The 17,150-nt window shown below is 40.7% G+C and overlaps 1 protein-coding gene across 8 annotated transcripts in view; it reads right to left on the bottom strand.

Annotated features, from left to right (window-relative positions):
• LOC148396256 (uncharacterized) overlaps positions 1-17,150 on the bottom strand; it is a 33,100-nt gene that overhangs the window by 10,093 nt on the left and 5,857 nt on the right. Inside the window, exons 2-6 of one of the 8 annotated variants that reach the window (XR_015859196.1) lie at positions 13,121-13,303; positions 12,377-12,477; positions 11,510-11,604; positions 6,688-6,734; positions 6,550-6,612 (exon numbers count right to left, since the gene is read on the bottom strand). Coding sequence is in view for 1 of the 8 variants with exons in the window: in XM_088379661.1 (XP_088235787.1) it covers positions 4,582-4,592; positions 6,550-6,612; positions 6,688-6,734 (121 nt within the window). In the remaining 7 variants the exon portion in view is untranslated. Of the gene's footprint in view, positions 1-2,904; positions 4,593-6,549; positions 6,613-6,687; positions 6,735-11,509; positions 11,605-12,376; positions 12,478-13,120; positions 13,304-13,394; positions 13,555-16,130; positions 16,355-17,150 lie in introns of those variants that run through there. The other 7 variants (XR_015859200.1, XR_015859198.1, XR_015859197.1 and 4 more) reach the window with 7 other exon arrangements.

The raw sequence follows: 17,150 nt of genomic DNA, 5'->3' as shown, positions 1-17,150 counted from the left end.
AAGGGGGCAGATCTCAGGGGGGCAGACAGCTTCTAGGCCAGATGCACGCCACTGATTAAAACACTGCTCGTTGATATCGATGAGGCTGTAAAATATAAGCTCCTTGCACGTCTAGTGATCCCGTGACACCACACACACATACATGATGAAGTCATACGTGTGCATGCCAGCTCTTTGGCCTTAGATCAATAGAGAGAGGCTCTAAGTCTGGCTGGCTGGATTACCAGTCTTTTATCATGTGAACGGCATGTGAAGGTTGCACATGCCTACAAGCACGCGTGTACGCCTCAGGCTGAGCACACACGCACACGAAAACACGTGCACGCTGATGGCAAGGTTCTAATGCTGCCAGGTCACGCTCTCACTGCTCCCGTGTTCCTTTCATCCCTCGTTTTGTAATTACTTGATTGACCTCTGCTGTCGGGGCCTAATTAGACATGTTAATTAAGGATTAGATGGGTCAGGGGGAGGAAGGGGTCTGTGGGTTTGGGGTTGAAGAACTAGGGGGGGGCTCACATGATACATGAAGTGGACTGATAAAGGATCTATCCATTTTCTGTAATGTTTGCCCTCATTAGGCCTCTGCGCACCAAACGTCAAGCACAAAACCCAGAGCAACTGTCACGCAGTGTGTGGTGTTCAGCAAATGAGTGGCCAACCACTGTAATTCAAAATTCAAATGCTACCTTGTACGACCACACGCTACACATGCCAAAATTCTCCATTGACAGTAGGCGTCATAATTATTTAGCACCCCTGATGTTGTTATAATACTTTACAAAACACCCTTTCGCCAACAAAAAAAACACTTTATCTAGTAAATATAACGTAAAACTGTGGACAACATATTTTGGCTTGATAAATGTTAGGAAGACATTACTTTCCTCTAGCCTTACCCCTACAATCCATCTGTTACTGTGTAACAAAAAATATAATACAGCAAAATAAGAATTCCCCTTTAGGGGGTTCATAATGAGTAATGAATATTTTAAGAAATGAATTAAACGCTGTGGAATTAGCCGGAACTCAAGCGTAGACGCAGTACAATTAGGTGCAGGGGTGAAGAGCATTTGGAAGAAACAACTTCCCCGGATGTTAATTTAGGATTGTCATGCATTTCCAGTCTTACAGTAGAATCAGAGAATGCACGAAGATGTTTTTTGGGGAATTTACATGGGATTATTTTGGGTTTTCCCATCGGTTTGCTGTAAAAAGCCATCCTGTACACAGCCGTGGCGGCGGGGATGCGTGCGGCACAGAAGAGCATAGTAATGAGGCTTTTGTAATCATCTAATTTTGGCTGCAGGTCTCCCAACGGTTAAGTGTTTGCAGTGAACCCCCCCCCCCGCCTTCCACCCCCATCGCCCCACAGATGAGCGAAGCTGTCTTACGCGAGCTATTTCTCCCTCTAGGCTATTTCCATTTGTGGCACCGCGAATAATGTTACACACTCCATTATTTTTATAGGCCCTGGGCATCTCACTCACATCCATTGAGAAATATATTGACTTTCGCTTTGCTGCATGATTGAGGCTTGTTTGTCTTGCCACCGCCATTGCCGGAAGAAGAAGCAGAAGAAGAAGAAGAAGAAGAAGAAAAAGAAGAAGAAGAAGCAGGAGCTTTGGAAAACACTGTAAAAAAAAGGGACCTTATGCATACATAAAAAGATACACACTTTGTACACTTTGTAGGCACTTCCAGGTGGTAAAAACACAAGCATTCTTCAAGTAAATAAAACTTGAATATAAGTGAAATTCAGACTTAGTTAACAGGCTAGTTCATGGCCCACATTATGTTACATTATGTTTCTTGATGGATTTTTTTTTTCAATATTTTTTTTTATATTATAAAATATATTATAAAATATGTTTTAATTGATTGTAGATATTTTGAAATATGTGCTTTTAATATGTTTTTGAAAAAAATATTTTTTAAATTAAATGTAAATATTTTGAAATACATGCTTTTAGATAAGCACAATAAATAATATACAGTTCAACGTACAAACAACATAGAAACATGAACAACATCAGCTCACAGCTAAATACGGGCAGAAGTGAAGCCCAGCAACATGCATCTGTTAATTCAAACACGCTTTTACACAGATGTTAACAAGCCTCTGCCGGTGATGGGGACAGTGAACAATCCCACAGACACTCAAGGGAGTCAGCTACAAATATATCTCTGCCCATGTGTGCTGTCAAACCATCTTCATTAGTCACATTCATTCAACGTGATGCCGGCTGCATCAAGCAGAGCACCCCCTGGGTAATACCTCGGTCATCTAATGACAAGCGAACGAATGCTCGCTCCTGTATTACTAGTACACCAAAGTGTCTGAACGTGGCGCCTTGGATTCAAGCTCAATTGCAGTGGAAGATTTGAAGAAGGGCTCTCCAAGGGGCTCCAGTGATTTTAGTGGTTGATTGCCACTTACACAAGATTAGTGGGGTATGATATACATGCTTGTATTTCACTACATTAGGGGAAAAATTGACTTTCTTTCTCACTTGGGAAAACTTTAGCCAGTGTTGTAGAAATAATAATCTAGAATGTGCCTTTGAAATTATGCAAAATGCAGTCTGAAGTCAAAGTCTCTTTCTAGTGTCTCAGTGTTTTTGTCCTTATGGTGTCTCTGTACTTATAATAATACTACCTCAGTGTGTGCCAACATTGTCATCCATAATGTGTCCAATCAGAGACAAAATTAGAATCAACAACAACTAGTAGACTGCCTATCACAGCATCATTAGCTGTCGCAATTCCTAATCCTGCAGAACCAAACAACACTTACATAAACTTGTCAACTTGTTTTATTTCAGGAAACCGGCAAGTGCCATCAACAATTTATATTACTTCAGCCAGCGTCATCTCAATCATGTCAATCACGAGGCCACTTCCTCATCACCGCTCACCACTCGTCATGTACTGTACTACACATTTTCAAATATGGCTGTAATTACTTGCTGTTAATTCAGGGTGGTTTTAACAGTCAGGTCCACAGATTCTACGAGAAGGGTTTTAAACCTGTGACCAGGGGCCACTTGCAGTCCAGAGGATGATACTTTGAGTCCCAATTTGACATTACAATTTAATGTTAGCACAGCCTCCACTTTCTCTGCTATGCCGTTGCCCTGGAGCATTTTCTGTGTTTTGTTTATTTGTTTATAATCACTTATGGGTTACCATTCCTCAGGCTCATGACCGCTTTGACGAAACTGAATTCTTGAGTGGAAGGAAAAGATATCCTATCACCAGTCCCAGGTCTATCTTCTTCAACATAAATTTTGAAACAGCGAGTAATGTATTTGGAACAATTCTTTCGTGTGGCTTTTTTTTTTACTTTCCTGAGTTTCTTCTCTCCTATTCAGTTGCTATAACAGGACAACATGTCGAATAGAGAAGAGGACACTTTACAGCACAGACACATGACTAAAAAAAATATCACCAGTCAGTCATTTTGAGATGGATTAGTGTTTGCAAAGACTTATAGCAAGTTACAGAAGATGAAAACACACAGACACAGAGTGCCTTAATCCCCTGTTCAGTGTGAGGTGTGTTCTTCTGCTCCTGTCAGCAGTTTGAACAGGAGCCTCATATCCATTTATGTCATTGTGTTGTTCAATTACACTGAAAAATGCTTGACTGCTTTTCTTCGTCAGTGTGTTTCATATGTAATTTTTTTATGTGCAGGGATTTAAATCTAGCATCCAAAGAATAAAACTGCACATTTTCATAGGTTTCTTCTCATAAATATTATAATTGTCCAGTGATAGAAGTGACTTAAAAAAGTGACTTTTCTACTTTGCCAGTCACTGCTGGAGGCCTTAAGTTGTGTGCAAGCTGAGCCTAGAAGATAATAAGGCAACATCTGAGCAGTATCTTCATCGCAGTAAAGGCTTGACAGCTCAAGTGTAAAACATGTAGATTTAGCAGCGACTGCTCCATGCGAGGAATAATAATGTCAAACAGTTCCTGGCGTACACACACTCTTAAGACATGTCGACAAAAACATTAATTTAACTTAACTGACATGTTTTTTTATTTTCACCTACTTGCAAAATGTCAGTTAGCTATTTTGTTAGGTACACTGACTGGTCGCTAGACAATCACAGGGCACAAATGGACAAACAGGCATTCACATTAACCCCTATGCACTATTTAGAGTCTGTCCCAATGTGCATGGACAGAGCAGCGATATAAATCCGTGAGGCAAATTGCTATCCACACGCCCTCTCTGCTGCCCATGTTAAAACGCTACTTTTAAAAAATGGCTTAGGAGTTAATTAAGGTTTAATGGTGACAATTGGCTGTAAATCAGTCCACACAAATGCATCCCCTGAACATTGCCTTAAGCAAAAATGGTGTGACTGTGAGAGGTTATAGCGCCACCTGCTGCTGTGGCATGTAGTTGATAGCCAGTGGAACGCTTTGGACCCTGCAATGGGAAGAAATAATTGCACACGTGCGCACCTTAGTCAGCTGTACATTGTGACTCACTGGGGACAACGTGTCAAAGTATAAACGTAGTGTACAGGAGATGAAGCTCCCAGGTCATCAAGGTACAGTCAATATGTGCACCTACGCGTTATCTGGAAAATAAACGAAGCAGTGAGTCGCAGTGCCATCTGTAATAGATAAGACCAAGATGTGCCAGGCTTTGATCCATGTTTCCTTTTTTTTTTCTTTTACGGTTGTTATCGTCAGCACAGGTGAAGCCGAGTACGGTATCTATCTTGAAAACGACCGTCTCAAGAGGCCACCTAACATCTAAAAGCGAAGATGGCAGTAGGCTCCAGGCGCTAATAATTATCTTCACATTTCCATGTTACGGCAGACGATCTCACCGGTCGAACATGATTCATTAAAGGAGATACACTATTATACTTTTTTTTTCTTTGCAGTTTAACAATTTCAAGTCCCAATTGTCTAAAAAATATGCCTTTTTGCAAAATAGGCAATTTTGTAATGTTTGTAAAGAAAAGGCCCTGGGGGCAGTTTGAATGGCGACCAATGACATGCACTAAAAAGAAGGCCAACAACAGGCACATCCAAAAAAAATTTCAGCATTTTTGTATTTCCTTAAAAAAAATGATAAGTAACTCATTTTAATTTGTGAGGTTAAAGTGCATGGATGTGTTAAATAGCTCCAGCTTGTTGCCAGCTACTAGCAGGACAACAACAGCACATTAGCCTTGATGGGTTGCTTTGGCTCAGTTGGTAGAGCAGTTAGCAGTAACCGAAGAATCGTTGCTGTGAATCTTTTTGTTTTGCTTTTGCTGCTGTTTGCCCTTGCTGGTAATAACAGAAAGAATATCAGGAAAAAACCAACAAAACCAGCTTTGTCTTTTTTTATTATTATTTTTGAGGCAGGCTCATTTGGTTCCAAACCTTGCATTCTGCTATTGTCTTTGCTGGTTTTATCTAAACAATAATCCTTGAATCCAAATGTATTTATTTTGTGACTACTTTTACAAAGAAAATTGCAAGTGTGCCTCGAGGTGGCGGAGAAGAAGGCAAACAGATATTCATTGTTTTCTCAAGGCTCAGCCTTGCTAAATGACATTTAATTGTTTGTTTACTTAATATTCTCTTATTATACCAGTTACAGTAATCGGGTTTTGGGAGTTGGTTCCATCTCATGAAACCTCTGAGTACAAAGCAAGCAGACACTGAATGTTGCAGACTTTTCTGACCTTTCTAGCAAGCTTTTCTTTCAACTTTTCTTTGTTTTTGTGTCGTTGGATAAATGGGGAGACCCCCTCAAAAACTGAAACTTTTACCCCTCTGTGTCCAGACTTGTTTTTATTATTTTTTTCACTTTTATGCACAATGCAGGTGTATGCTCATTAAAAAAAGAGGCTCTTGCGCCTTTTCATTTTGAATGCTGTCGAAGTGGAAATGTCAGGAATTATTAACCTGAGGCAGCTCAGGTGGGTCAGATGTGTACATCAATGCTGCGAATCGCTTATCACCTTGCCAGGACTCCACGAGATAATAGAGAAGATAGACAAACACGTGTTTGAACACAAGTGTCGCTAGAGTAGAACAAACTTGTTTTCAGGCTTATTAGGTGTCTGATGAAGTGGAAAAACAAACAGCGGACCGCTCGGCTATACCGGCGGGTTTAAAAAAAAAAAAACCTTACAATAAATGTAGCGCTTACGATGATAAAAACTACTCTAATTAACAATCTGCCATGTTGTTTTATTGTTGTTTTGTTTTGTTCTCTATGCTGTTAGAACCTACTTGAATAACATCAAGGTGAGAAAGGGGGGATGGCGGTGAAACCATAGCAACAAGGCCAGGGTGCATACCAGCCACTGTGGCTAATTATGTATTATGCAGGCAGCTGACGTGACAATAGGTACTCCTGTATACAAAAGTGTCTGGGGTTAAGGTTAAGGTTAGGTGAGGTGAGTGCGCTGTGTGTGACAAATTTGAAAATATGCTACAGCAAATTTTCAGGCAGTACAACATACAGTCCCATGTGTGCATGTTACTCAGCATTCACACATGTGTAGGTAGGTGATGAAATGAAGTGCTCACCTTGATCCAAATTGGAAGGGGACGACGGCAGGAGGCGGTGGGGACTGAAGGGACAGACGGAATCTAGGACACATGAAATATTCAAATTCTTCCCGGGAAGTACCGATCATCATCATGTGTTGCTTTCATCTCACTTACTTGGTACGAGGACGTCAGACGCTTCATTCGACAGGGCTAGGCTCCATCTTCATTGGTATTCCGGCAGAGGAACCAAAAGCAGAAAAAAAGAAAAAGTGACTTTTTTAATCCCCTGAGAAGTATTTGGCACCATTAAGCATTTGGCCCACTCTATGATCTCCCAGCCACCCACTTGCTGGCTTCATGTAATTTTAATATCTGCTGCAAATGACTTTCAAGTCATGCAAGAAACTGAAAAAAATTTAATACAAGTCGTCAGGGGGCTTGTCATGTTTCCAGGAAGGCCATTAACTACAATGATGTTATGATAGCAAAGCCCTCAATATGACTACATCACAGTTCATCGTTCATGCCCCTCATGTTGTAGATTTCTTTTAGTCATCGTTTATGTATTATTTTTAATAGTCCTCTATTTAAATGAAATCCATTATCGGTGGTAGAGAACCAAGGCCCGTCACAAATAGCGAAAATTTAAACGTAATTAAGGCCCACAAAAAAAGATTTGTAATTGCCTGGCGATGTCACACGATTGCAGCTAAATTCACCTTTATTATTATAATAGTGAGGATGTTTCTCAAGGAACAATTTGTTTCTCATCGTAATGTGGGTTTTTTTTCCCCAAAAAAATTCAACTTCAATGATGTAATAGAAATGGAACAGTCAAAACAAATTGTGCACTACAATGTAAACACGGCCAAAGTATGTCAAGGTGTGTTTGTTCAGGACAAAAAGGAGAAGAAAAGATCGTTTCCTCACGAGGCCAAGCAGTTTCCTAAGCACATTGGCGGCGTTTTTCTCTAGTGGCTCGGCATCTGTTTGTACGTGTGTGTGTGTGTGTGTGTGTGCGTGTGTGTGGGAGAAAGCGTGTGGAAAAATGCATGTGTATTGTATTTGTGTGCCTGTGTGTGGCTACATGTTGTTGATGATGTTGTCACCACTGCTGGCGTTTTTGGGATACGTTCCAGTCTCTCCAGGCAAAAGAGGGTTATGATAAATCTTTCCTTACCTCACAACCTCTCACACATACACACATACACGTTCTGGACGAGTAGCATGGACTGGTGTGTAACTAAGCACATCCTGTCAGACAATCCTGCTTAGTGCCGCAGACCCCATCGGCCTTCCCTTCATGCTCCGTCTGCCGCTTCCTCATTTCTGGAGGACGACCTGAGAGCCCGTGCGCGAACAAAACGCACGCTCATTATCACTGTTCACGTTCAAGGTCAGTGCTGCTAATCGGGGGATTGGCCTTTTTTCCCCTCAAACTGAGCAAACCGCAGCGCTGCCAGCTCATTTTCACTCACTGTTGCGCAAGATGTAAAAGTAAATGAAATAAACGGTAATTTTTCAATTAAAAGTATGAAAATTGCTTTAAAATTTTGCTTTAAAGAAGAGCTCAATAAAAATACAGCTGTATTACCCTTTTAAATGATTCAACCTCTCAATACTGTCATTTTTTTTCCTTTCTTTTTATATAGGACTTTTTTTCTCAAAAATATGCAACTTTATTGTAACATTAGTTATTATCTAGCCTGCTTTCTGATGTCGCAGGAATTATTTAGGGGGATGCCCACCACTGACCCACCCCCTCTGATGTCGCCACTGCTACACATGATGAATTGCAATTTACTTGTCCTAAGTGAATGTGTCACATTGACTTTAGCCTGCTGTCTAATCCCATTCCCTTCCCATCAGGGTTCCCGAGTCACTTCGCCATATCTTTTAGCTCACTTGCCTGTGACGCCACATATTATTGTGTGTGTGTCTGTGTGTCTGTGTGTGTGCGTGCGTGCGTGCGTGCGTGCGTGCGTGCGTGCGTGCGTGTGTGCGTGCGTGCGTGTGTGTGTGTGTGTGTGTGCGTGCGTGTGCATGCGTGTGTGAGTGCGTGTGTGCGTGCGTGCTTCCATATAATTTCTACTCATATCCTTCATTTCCTTGTCAGGCATCATTGATGTCCCCATCTTGCCGCGTCTATCTCCATTATAGTGCCATAAAAACAAAGGCATCAGCCTCCATTGGTATGCGCTCATCCATGCCGAGCTGATGATGGATGGTGCCGCCCTCTTGAACGTCAGCAGCGCAACGTGAACACTGGGTTGCTGGGGTCATCCCCTTTTTTCTGACCTCTCCTTGTACACGGACACGCGAGCGGAAAATTTCATCTTGCATCTGTCAACAGTGACTAAAATCATCTCATTTTTTCATGAATAGCACAGCGCTATGATTTATGTCACGGCTAAAGTCACGGATGTTTGATGTTGTTGCTAATGTTTAAAATAAGTTATCCCGCTTAGTAATGCCACACGTTTAAGTGTCCTTGCCAATATTATGATGTCTTTTGTGACCGTCACACAGAATAAAATCTAAATATGAGCACTTGTATCGTTCATATCGCATCGGAGGGACGAGAAAATAATAGACAGCATGCCAGCCTTGACATTCATCAGGCATTTCTATAAAACTGTCATTTTTATTTTTATTGCATAACATGCACTTTATTACTCTTGCAAAGCCAGACCACTTACAGCAATTATGGCTGCTTGGCAACACTCAGCATCTGTGCGAGATAGATTATTGGAGGAGAGTGAAGGGGGAGGAGTCACACTGCCTCCGTTGACAAAGTTTGTCCTGCTGATGAAGCACTTTGTCATTGGAATTTATCTTGACTTATTATTTTGTAGACTTGTATTATTTGTATGTGTCGAAGGGACACCCTAGAACAGACCGTACCGGTCCGTGGATCACTTGGTAGCGGGCCGCCAAGCCACACAGGAAAAAAAAAAAAACATATTTTTTATCGACGATCAATTAATTCAGGTCAAGACGCTCGTCCCTGTCACGTGACATGTCACTTCAGTCAAGTCCGCGAAGCAAGCAAAAATGAGCAAGAAACAGAGATGTTTGGAAAGCTTCTTCGGAAAGGGAAAAAAAGCCCAATGAGGAGTCTTCTATGAAAAGGAAAGCTGCATTTAAAAGAAAATTTCTAGAGTCCTACTTAAAATATGGATTTATCGCCACAGGTGACTCTGACGCGCAAAGCCCACTCTGCATAATATGTGGCGACAGGCTAGCTAACGAGGCAATGAAGCCTTCAAAACTGCTTCGGCACATGTAGACCATGCATCCTGCATTAAAAAAAGACAAACCTTAACCACTTCGGGTGTCATTGTCTCCGATTACGACAAGATGGGACCAGCTCGTTTCTGAGAAACAAGCTCAGTGCTCCCACTAATTCAACTTAATGGTGAGTTTTATTAATGAAATTTAATAAATAATGAAGAAATAATTACCAATAAATAAATAAATAATAAAAAATGTATGACGTTTATACTTGTTTTTATGCCAGTCGTATCATTTTATCTCATCGTATTTATATATTTATTATAAATGTATTATTTATTTATATAAATGTATTATTTATTTATATAAAGGCCAGTCCGCGAAAATATTTCTGACATGTAACCGGTCCGTGGCGCAAAAAAGGTTTTAGACCACTGATCTATTCGCTTATGAGCTGCTCCATGAAACATGCGATCCAAGCGTGGGTTCCATAGTGTAGTGGTTAGTGCTCTGGACTCTCACCCCAGCGACCTGCATTCAAATCTCTGTGGGACCCAAAATATTTTATCATGAAAAGATTTGCAACACAGTTGCTCGTGTGCTGCCCCATAAAACCATACATCTCCCTAAAACTAAGGCCTAGGGTGAAGGCTCGAGGTAGGGTTAGGGCTGGGCTTCGGGTTCGACCTAGAGCAAGGGTTCAGACAAGGGTTAGACCTAGGGTTATGGTTAGGGCTGAGGCTAGGGTTAGACGTAGGGTTGGGGCTAGGGTTAGGTTTGGGGCTAGGGTTAGGGTTGGAGCTAGGGTTAGAGCTAGGGTTAGGGTTGGGGCTAGGGTTAGGGTTGAGGCTAGGGTTAATATTTCTGACACGTAACCGGTCCGTGACGCTAAAAAGGTTTGGGGGCACGTTCCTAGAAAATGAAATAAATTAATTGGTTGATACCTAAAATCTCACACGTAGCTTCTGAGATTGTAGAGTTTGTAAATAATGGTAAAGTTCATCATTTTGGTTTGAATCCTAACATATGTGTGATAGCAATAATAATGACTCTGCTGATGGCTAACCTGTTCTTTCTCCATTAGGCAGATGACATGAGTAAATGTCAGCGTACACGTATATGTTTAAAGTGACTGTGGAAATGAAAATGCCACGGTCAATTCATTCATGCCTCTGACTTTTTTTGAGCTTCACGATTGAACGCTTGACATTTGTCTTGCACATTTTTAATCAATTTGCTCATCTCTGCTTGGTTAAATGTTGAACAAGATTCCAGATTTTCTCAGGTGGTGTCTTTTGTTTACTTAACTGCAAAGTACCTGCCTAGTTAACAAGCCTTTTGATGAGCAGAGTTAATCGTTCCATTGATTGTGTTGATAACTGTATGTAAAATAAGAATTGTCACTGATGATGATGATGAGGAGGAAGAGGAGGAGGAGGATACATGGTTCAGAGAATGGAGTATTAATAAGTATTATACTATATATTAAAATATATAATAATAATAAATATATCATTATTATTATTATTATTACTGAAAAAAATAATAATGTGAGAAATTTTCATCTAAATTTTTGGTACCTTTTGTACTTCAAATGACACAGCAACACTTAACTTCAATGTTTTGATATTTAATTGAATAGTATACGGTTTTTCAAATTATTCGCTTTTTCTGATAAACTCATGTTTGATTTTTGCCACCTTGTCGGGCTTCTTTGTAGCGGCAGAGGCGGGGCTTGAACGATTCAAACGGAAAAACTCACTAAGCCGAAGACGTTTGCGGGCTCCATGCCAAGCGCTCATCAACCGCATTTTTGCCGAGGATGATTTTGTCCAGTGTGTTGTCACAGATGTCAAGCTAAACACAAACAAACATAAGCTGTCAGACTCAAACCTCCAACCTCAACACATTTGCTCGCTCATGTGAGGGTTGTCCCTCAAGAGAATGTCTCCTTTCCTCCCTTTTTGAGGTTTTAAACTGTCAAAAGTCTCATTTTTTAAGTGAGTGATTGAAAGTATTATGGCCGCAATGAAACCGGGGGATCTACAGTATGTCTTAGTGATTTATATGAAACTTAGTACTTCTTCTATCCTTGCTTTTACAGAAATTGTATTTTTCTTCCAAAGATTCTGATCATAATGACATTTATCCACAATCAAGGCACTGTCATCATCTTCAGATTCATGTGTTGGTCACTGGAGACTTCACTCATGTTCAACAACACTCAACATGGGGATTAAAACTCAGAACCTCCAGTTGTATTCGAAAGGCCAATCCGAAATAATATATTTATGTATCTTAACGAGAATTTTTTTTTTTAATCACGATTAAAATTATTACAATTATTACTAAACTTACTTACCATTGTATGTTTAGTTATCTACAGCACTTTGTTACACCTGGTTGTCATCACTAGACTCATCTTAGTTTTTGATAGCAATTGTGTTGCTAGAAAATAGTGAGCATTTGGATAGCCTCAACTTTTTTTTGTCTTCTATATTTTCCACCAAGAGAAGAAGTTATCGAAAGGTGTGGTACTCATTAGAGGTCATAAAACCAGCGCTCAGTACAAACACAGACGTGGAATAGAGAGTGCAATGATGTAATGTATATACATATGTATACATACTTAAAATTCATAGAAGGTCGGGTCAAGTCCCCTCAGTATGCCACAGGACAATGAGATGCCCTCTGAGGTTTGTAGTCATTAATCAGCTACTCATTGCCGAGCTGTGGTGGGAATGCGGATGTAAATTTACACATCTGTGCATGCACACACACTTAGGATTTAAAAGAACCTCCCCAAACGCCACAATTCCACACAAACCATTAGTCAGTGCTGAGGGAGTTGGAGGCCAGAGGTAAACAACAAGTACGAGGAGAGTAAAGTAAAAGTACATTCCTCGTGTGTTTACCCTTGGCAGCTGCGTGAAAAAAAGTCAACAGACTTTGCCCGGACGACTTCACGCAGCGGCCTCATGAATCTATGCATGGAAATATGCAGCCGACAAGCGTGCCCTAATTAGCATTTCCTATTTAGCATTTTAGCATCCGCTTGTTAAATGCAGCAGGTGTGGTCAGAAAAGACTGGATGGTGCGCCACTTTCTGGAGGGTGCTAGTTGAACACATTCCTTAAGAACTGTTATGTAATATGCAGGGACATGCGATTAGGACAGGCCGAAGAGAAAAAATTACGAATGGTTATTAAATTCAAATATTTTGCATTTTTGTCATCTATGAAATCTATGTCATGAAATGATTTTCATTTAATCAGCTTTTCTATTGTTTTCTCCAAGAAAAGCAATGTAGTGACAGTAATGGCACGGCGCCCTTGCGAATTCTATTAACCAACAGTTGACTGTACAACCGTACTTTTAGTACAAGGGCTGTATCGCTGCTGCCCCACGCAGGACAAAGACCGCCAGTGCTGTAGGAAGCCTCATGTGTTCCATCAATGTCTGTTAGACTCCCACGAGTGGCTGTCCACTGAGTGCCCTTCTCAGTCGCTCTCAGCGGGACTGATAACAGCCACTGGACTCCAGCTGCTTCTCCACACTACAACACACACAAGAGCCAAATAGAGTGATGTATTTGCTGTTAGTTTAGCAGCCTAACATTTAATACTGCAAAATTGATATCTTCTGACCTGATTTGTTAAGCAGATGTTTAATCTACGGCATTGGTCTTCCTTTGGTAATTGGATCCGGTTTGGTTAGGTAGTGCAGTTTTGATTCATTTTCATATTCATTCAGCTTCACCTTCTATTTTTGTCTCTTTCGAAGCAATATTTGGAATTATACTAGCATCTGCGTGGAAGACGAGTGACAGCAACTTCAGCCTTGTATGAGGCAGAGTAATGTACGCCTCACCCTAAGCTTTTTTTATCTGCAGTTTCATGTAACGTAACCTTATTTATTGAACACACACATTGCCATTTTGTGCTTCTCGCCGACAAGGTAAAAAATAAGCATAAACATAAATATTAACCAAATAATAAAATGTAGAAATAATCTGCAGTTTATAAGAATAAAATAAAGCACATTCCGCATTTGCACTGCATGGCCTATTTATAAATGTTATTGTTGCGTTAGCCATGTTGTATGTAGCCAAAGAAAATAATTTCGTCACAGACTTTTCTGACTTGGGAGCTCAATGTTTTCTGGTATTTTCTACACATGCGTCATCAAGCAATCATGACATTTTATTGCTGTGTCTCTTGCTTTGTTGTCGTCACTGATGGGAATGACTTGTTTTTCTATAAGTCTTCACACGTCCACGGTCACTACTTTGCTGCCCTTGAGCGGTGCATTAGTGCACATCCCGGTGCATTACGGCTATCAACTGTCACTCAGCATCACAGTGTGTCCATCGAGGGCTTTTAACGACAAACCCACCCAACTCCTCCTGTCTCCCATCCACTTAAAACATTAAAGCCAGGATGTACTAGCAATATTGCCAACGCCACCGCAACGAAACAGAATTAGAGGATGGCAACATTTCATGTATGAAGGAATCAAAGAGGTGCATTGGGCTTTTTCGAGAACTACTGAGGTTTTGATGCTCATGTGCCTCTTGCAACTTTCATGAGTGGACTTAATCCGATCAGAAAATAAACATCAATATAAATAACAAACCTGTCAATGTTATATAACTGAATATTTACCACAAAAAACTTTCAATGTGTTCCCCTTTAATAGGTATTTAAACATGAAATATAAGAATCAAAACACTTAAAATAATACTATAGTGACGTGATTATGAAATGAGAATATTTACTTGTCATATTGGAAATGAATGATGAAATGTTTTCACGTAGCAGCCCCTGCAACGCCCTGGTTGGGAAACATCGTTTTGCAATACTGTGCTCAAACGACGTATACATATACATCTGAAGAATTCTTAAGTAGTATTGCATCATGACAGTGAGTTGCCAGTGGGAGCCCCATATTGACCATTCTGAAGGAAGACGCAGCTCTGCATCAGATAAACTGTATTACATGAAAGCAATAAAAACTCAGCAAAGAAAGAGACGAAACAGGAGCGCTTTCCAAGGGGAATGAGTAGTGTCGAAGCAGCATGCAAAGTCGTCTTTCTATTAATATCTGCGTGCTCTCAATGGGTTTACAGCAAAAACAAACAAAAGAGCGTTGATAGCATATCAATCTGCCTTCTACTCCTTCCCTAGCGAGCGTCCTTTGGGCTTCCCCGTCGACTTCCCGCTTTTGTTTGTTCACTTCTTGGCCTCGTTATTTTTAGGTCAACGTTTCGTTATCCATCACGCAACAAATAGAATCATTTGTTTTGCTCCTAATGATGCAAATTCATCCTTATTGATAGTGTATTGATAATTAATGGCAGGTTTTTCTTTGAACTGAGCTGCTTGTTTACTCTCCCCTGCTGAGAGTTGTTTTAAGTGTGTTCACATGCTGTTAGAACTGTTCCACTGCTATCGCCATAGGAGTCCAATGGAATGAATGGTGAGTGTGTCTAATTGCTTTTCTCAGGGCAATTTAAAAAATATACAGGGTGTTCCAAAAGGCATCAAAAGTAGTCAGCAAAAAAAGTATTTCTATTTCATTTTAGGCATTATGCGGGCAGCTGTGAGTTCATTAGCATTTGACAGCTTGGCTTTTTTTAAGCATATCATTCCCTTGGCCGTTGCTCACCAATTGACACTGGGTCAGCTTGGAAAGAGGTTTCTAAGAAATTATTAAGCAACAGAGAAGCACATTCTATTTGGATTAAGACATCATGTTAATTATGCATTCTTGGACCTAAAAAATGTTTTTTGAGGTTAAAATGTTTCTCACTCCTATTTAAAAGAAACAGGTTCAATGAAAGAAGTAAAGAAAATAAAGTCCTTGTACTTATGAAAAGACTGATGTAGTTACATATTTTCAGTTTTCACAATGTTCAATGACTGACGGTACAAATCTGCAAATAAATCACGCTCCACTCTGAGTACCTGTTCATTGAGTTGAGTCAATGTACAAAGTTAATTTCCATGATGCGTTCCCTTGAAAAATAGTCAACGTGCCTTAGGTGGCTGCAAAGTAAACAAATGACTAAGAAACACAAACGGCCTTTGCATTTGTTTGCGTGCAGCACAGGCCCATTTGTTGCTGATTGTGTTCCATCAGTCTCAGTAATCCTATCTCACTTAGCCACGGGGATGTTTTCATTCTTCACCAGGCTCGGAGGTGTTCCCATCTGGGAACGCTACAAGCGTTTACCAAGCATTGTATGGATAATTCAGGATTGTTCATGATACATTGAGTCTGGATGAATTATTCAAGCGCCGCGTGTAACTCATCGTGCGTCCCCGCAGCGTTGTAAAGCACTTCAGGGAGCCTGCGCTAACTTAGTAACGTCCTGCTGTTACCTCAAAGCTTCTGTGACGTCATTCCATAGCTCAACTTCCTGTCAAGGGGTGATGGGAGCGGGACTGAGGAGACACCCCCCCTCCCCTCTCTCTCTCTACTGTCATTGGTCTTCTAACAACACAAATCATAAATATCTTGTCCGATGCAAAAATCCACCAAAGCACCAGTTGCTGTATTTTTTCCTTTATCACAGTATAGTCACACATACGAGTGACGAAATCTCAAGCAGTCGCCAATTGCGCCCCCACAATTATGCAAACACTTGCATGTCATGTGACCAAGGCAGAGCAATTGAGAAATCTGGGTAAATTACTTGAGTTACCATTTGAGCCTCCTGGTTTCATTGTGTCAAGCATCAGTCCAAAAGAAGATATTGAGGAGGTAAATGACTTCTACAATGGAAAAAATGATGTGACCCTCACATACTAGTTTACATTAGAGCGTTTACAATGTTTCACAATGTTTTTATGTTAACACTAAGGTAGCAGAGCTTCATTACACGGAGCGATATGGTTTGCTTGAACAATTTGGTGTTTAAACTTTCCACACCATTCTCCTGAGGAATTCTCTCATTCTGCCGCCGACCACAAGTTTGGCCTTCGGATGTTTACTTGTCCCCGTGGCTGCTTAGTGTTTTGCCACAACGCTGAGAACTAATGAGTTTTCCCGTCCTGTTATCTGTAGATATTTTAATTGCCTGGGCTAAATGCAGGCTAGGATACATTGCATTCATTTCAACATTGTTTCCACCTGTTCTTATTGTTGTTGGTAATTTTGCGCTCTCAGGGTTTTTGCGCTGTGATTTACAGGAGGTCGACTTGAAACTGCTTATTGTCAGTAGCCGAAATGGATGCTAGCGTCTTAATTTCTGCAGATATTGCCGCTTGTTATTTCCACCCCCCGCCCCCAGGCCATTTCCACTAATGTCTCCCGAGGTATCCCACTGCGTTATATTTGTACCATATGGACGCCAAATGACGCAATTAAAAACACTGCAAAACCCTGTAAAAAAGTATCAC

The sequence above is a fragment of the Syngnathus floridae genome, chromosome 6 (genome assembly GCF_059516105.1).
Source record: "Syngnathus floridae isolate MCC-2025c chromosome 6, RoL_Sflo_1.0, whole genome shotgun sequence".
Lineage (NCBI taxonomy): Eukaryota > Metazoa > Chordata > Actinopteri > Syngnathiformes > Syngnathidae > Syngnathus > Syngnathus floridae.
The sequence above is the reverse complement of the archived record's forward strand: the minus strand, read 5'-3'. Positions and strand labels throughout refer to the sequence as shown.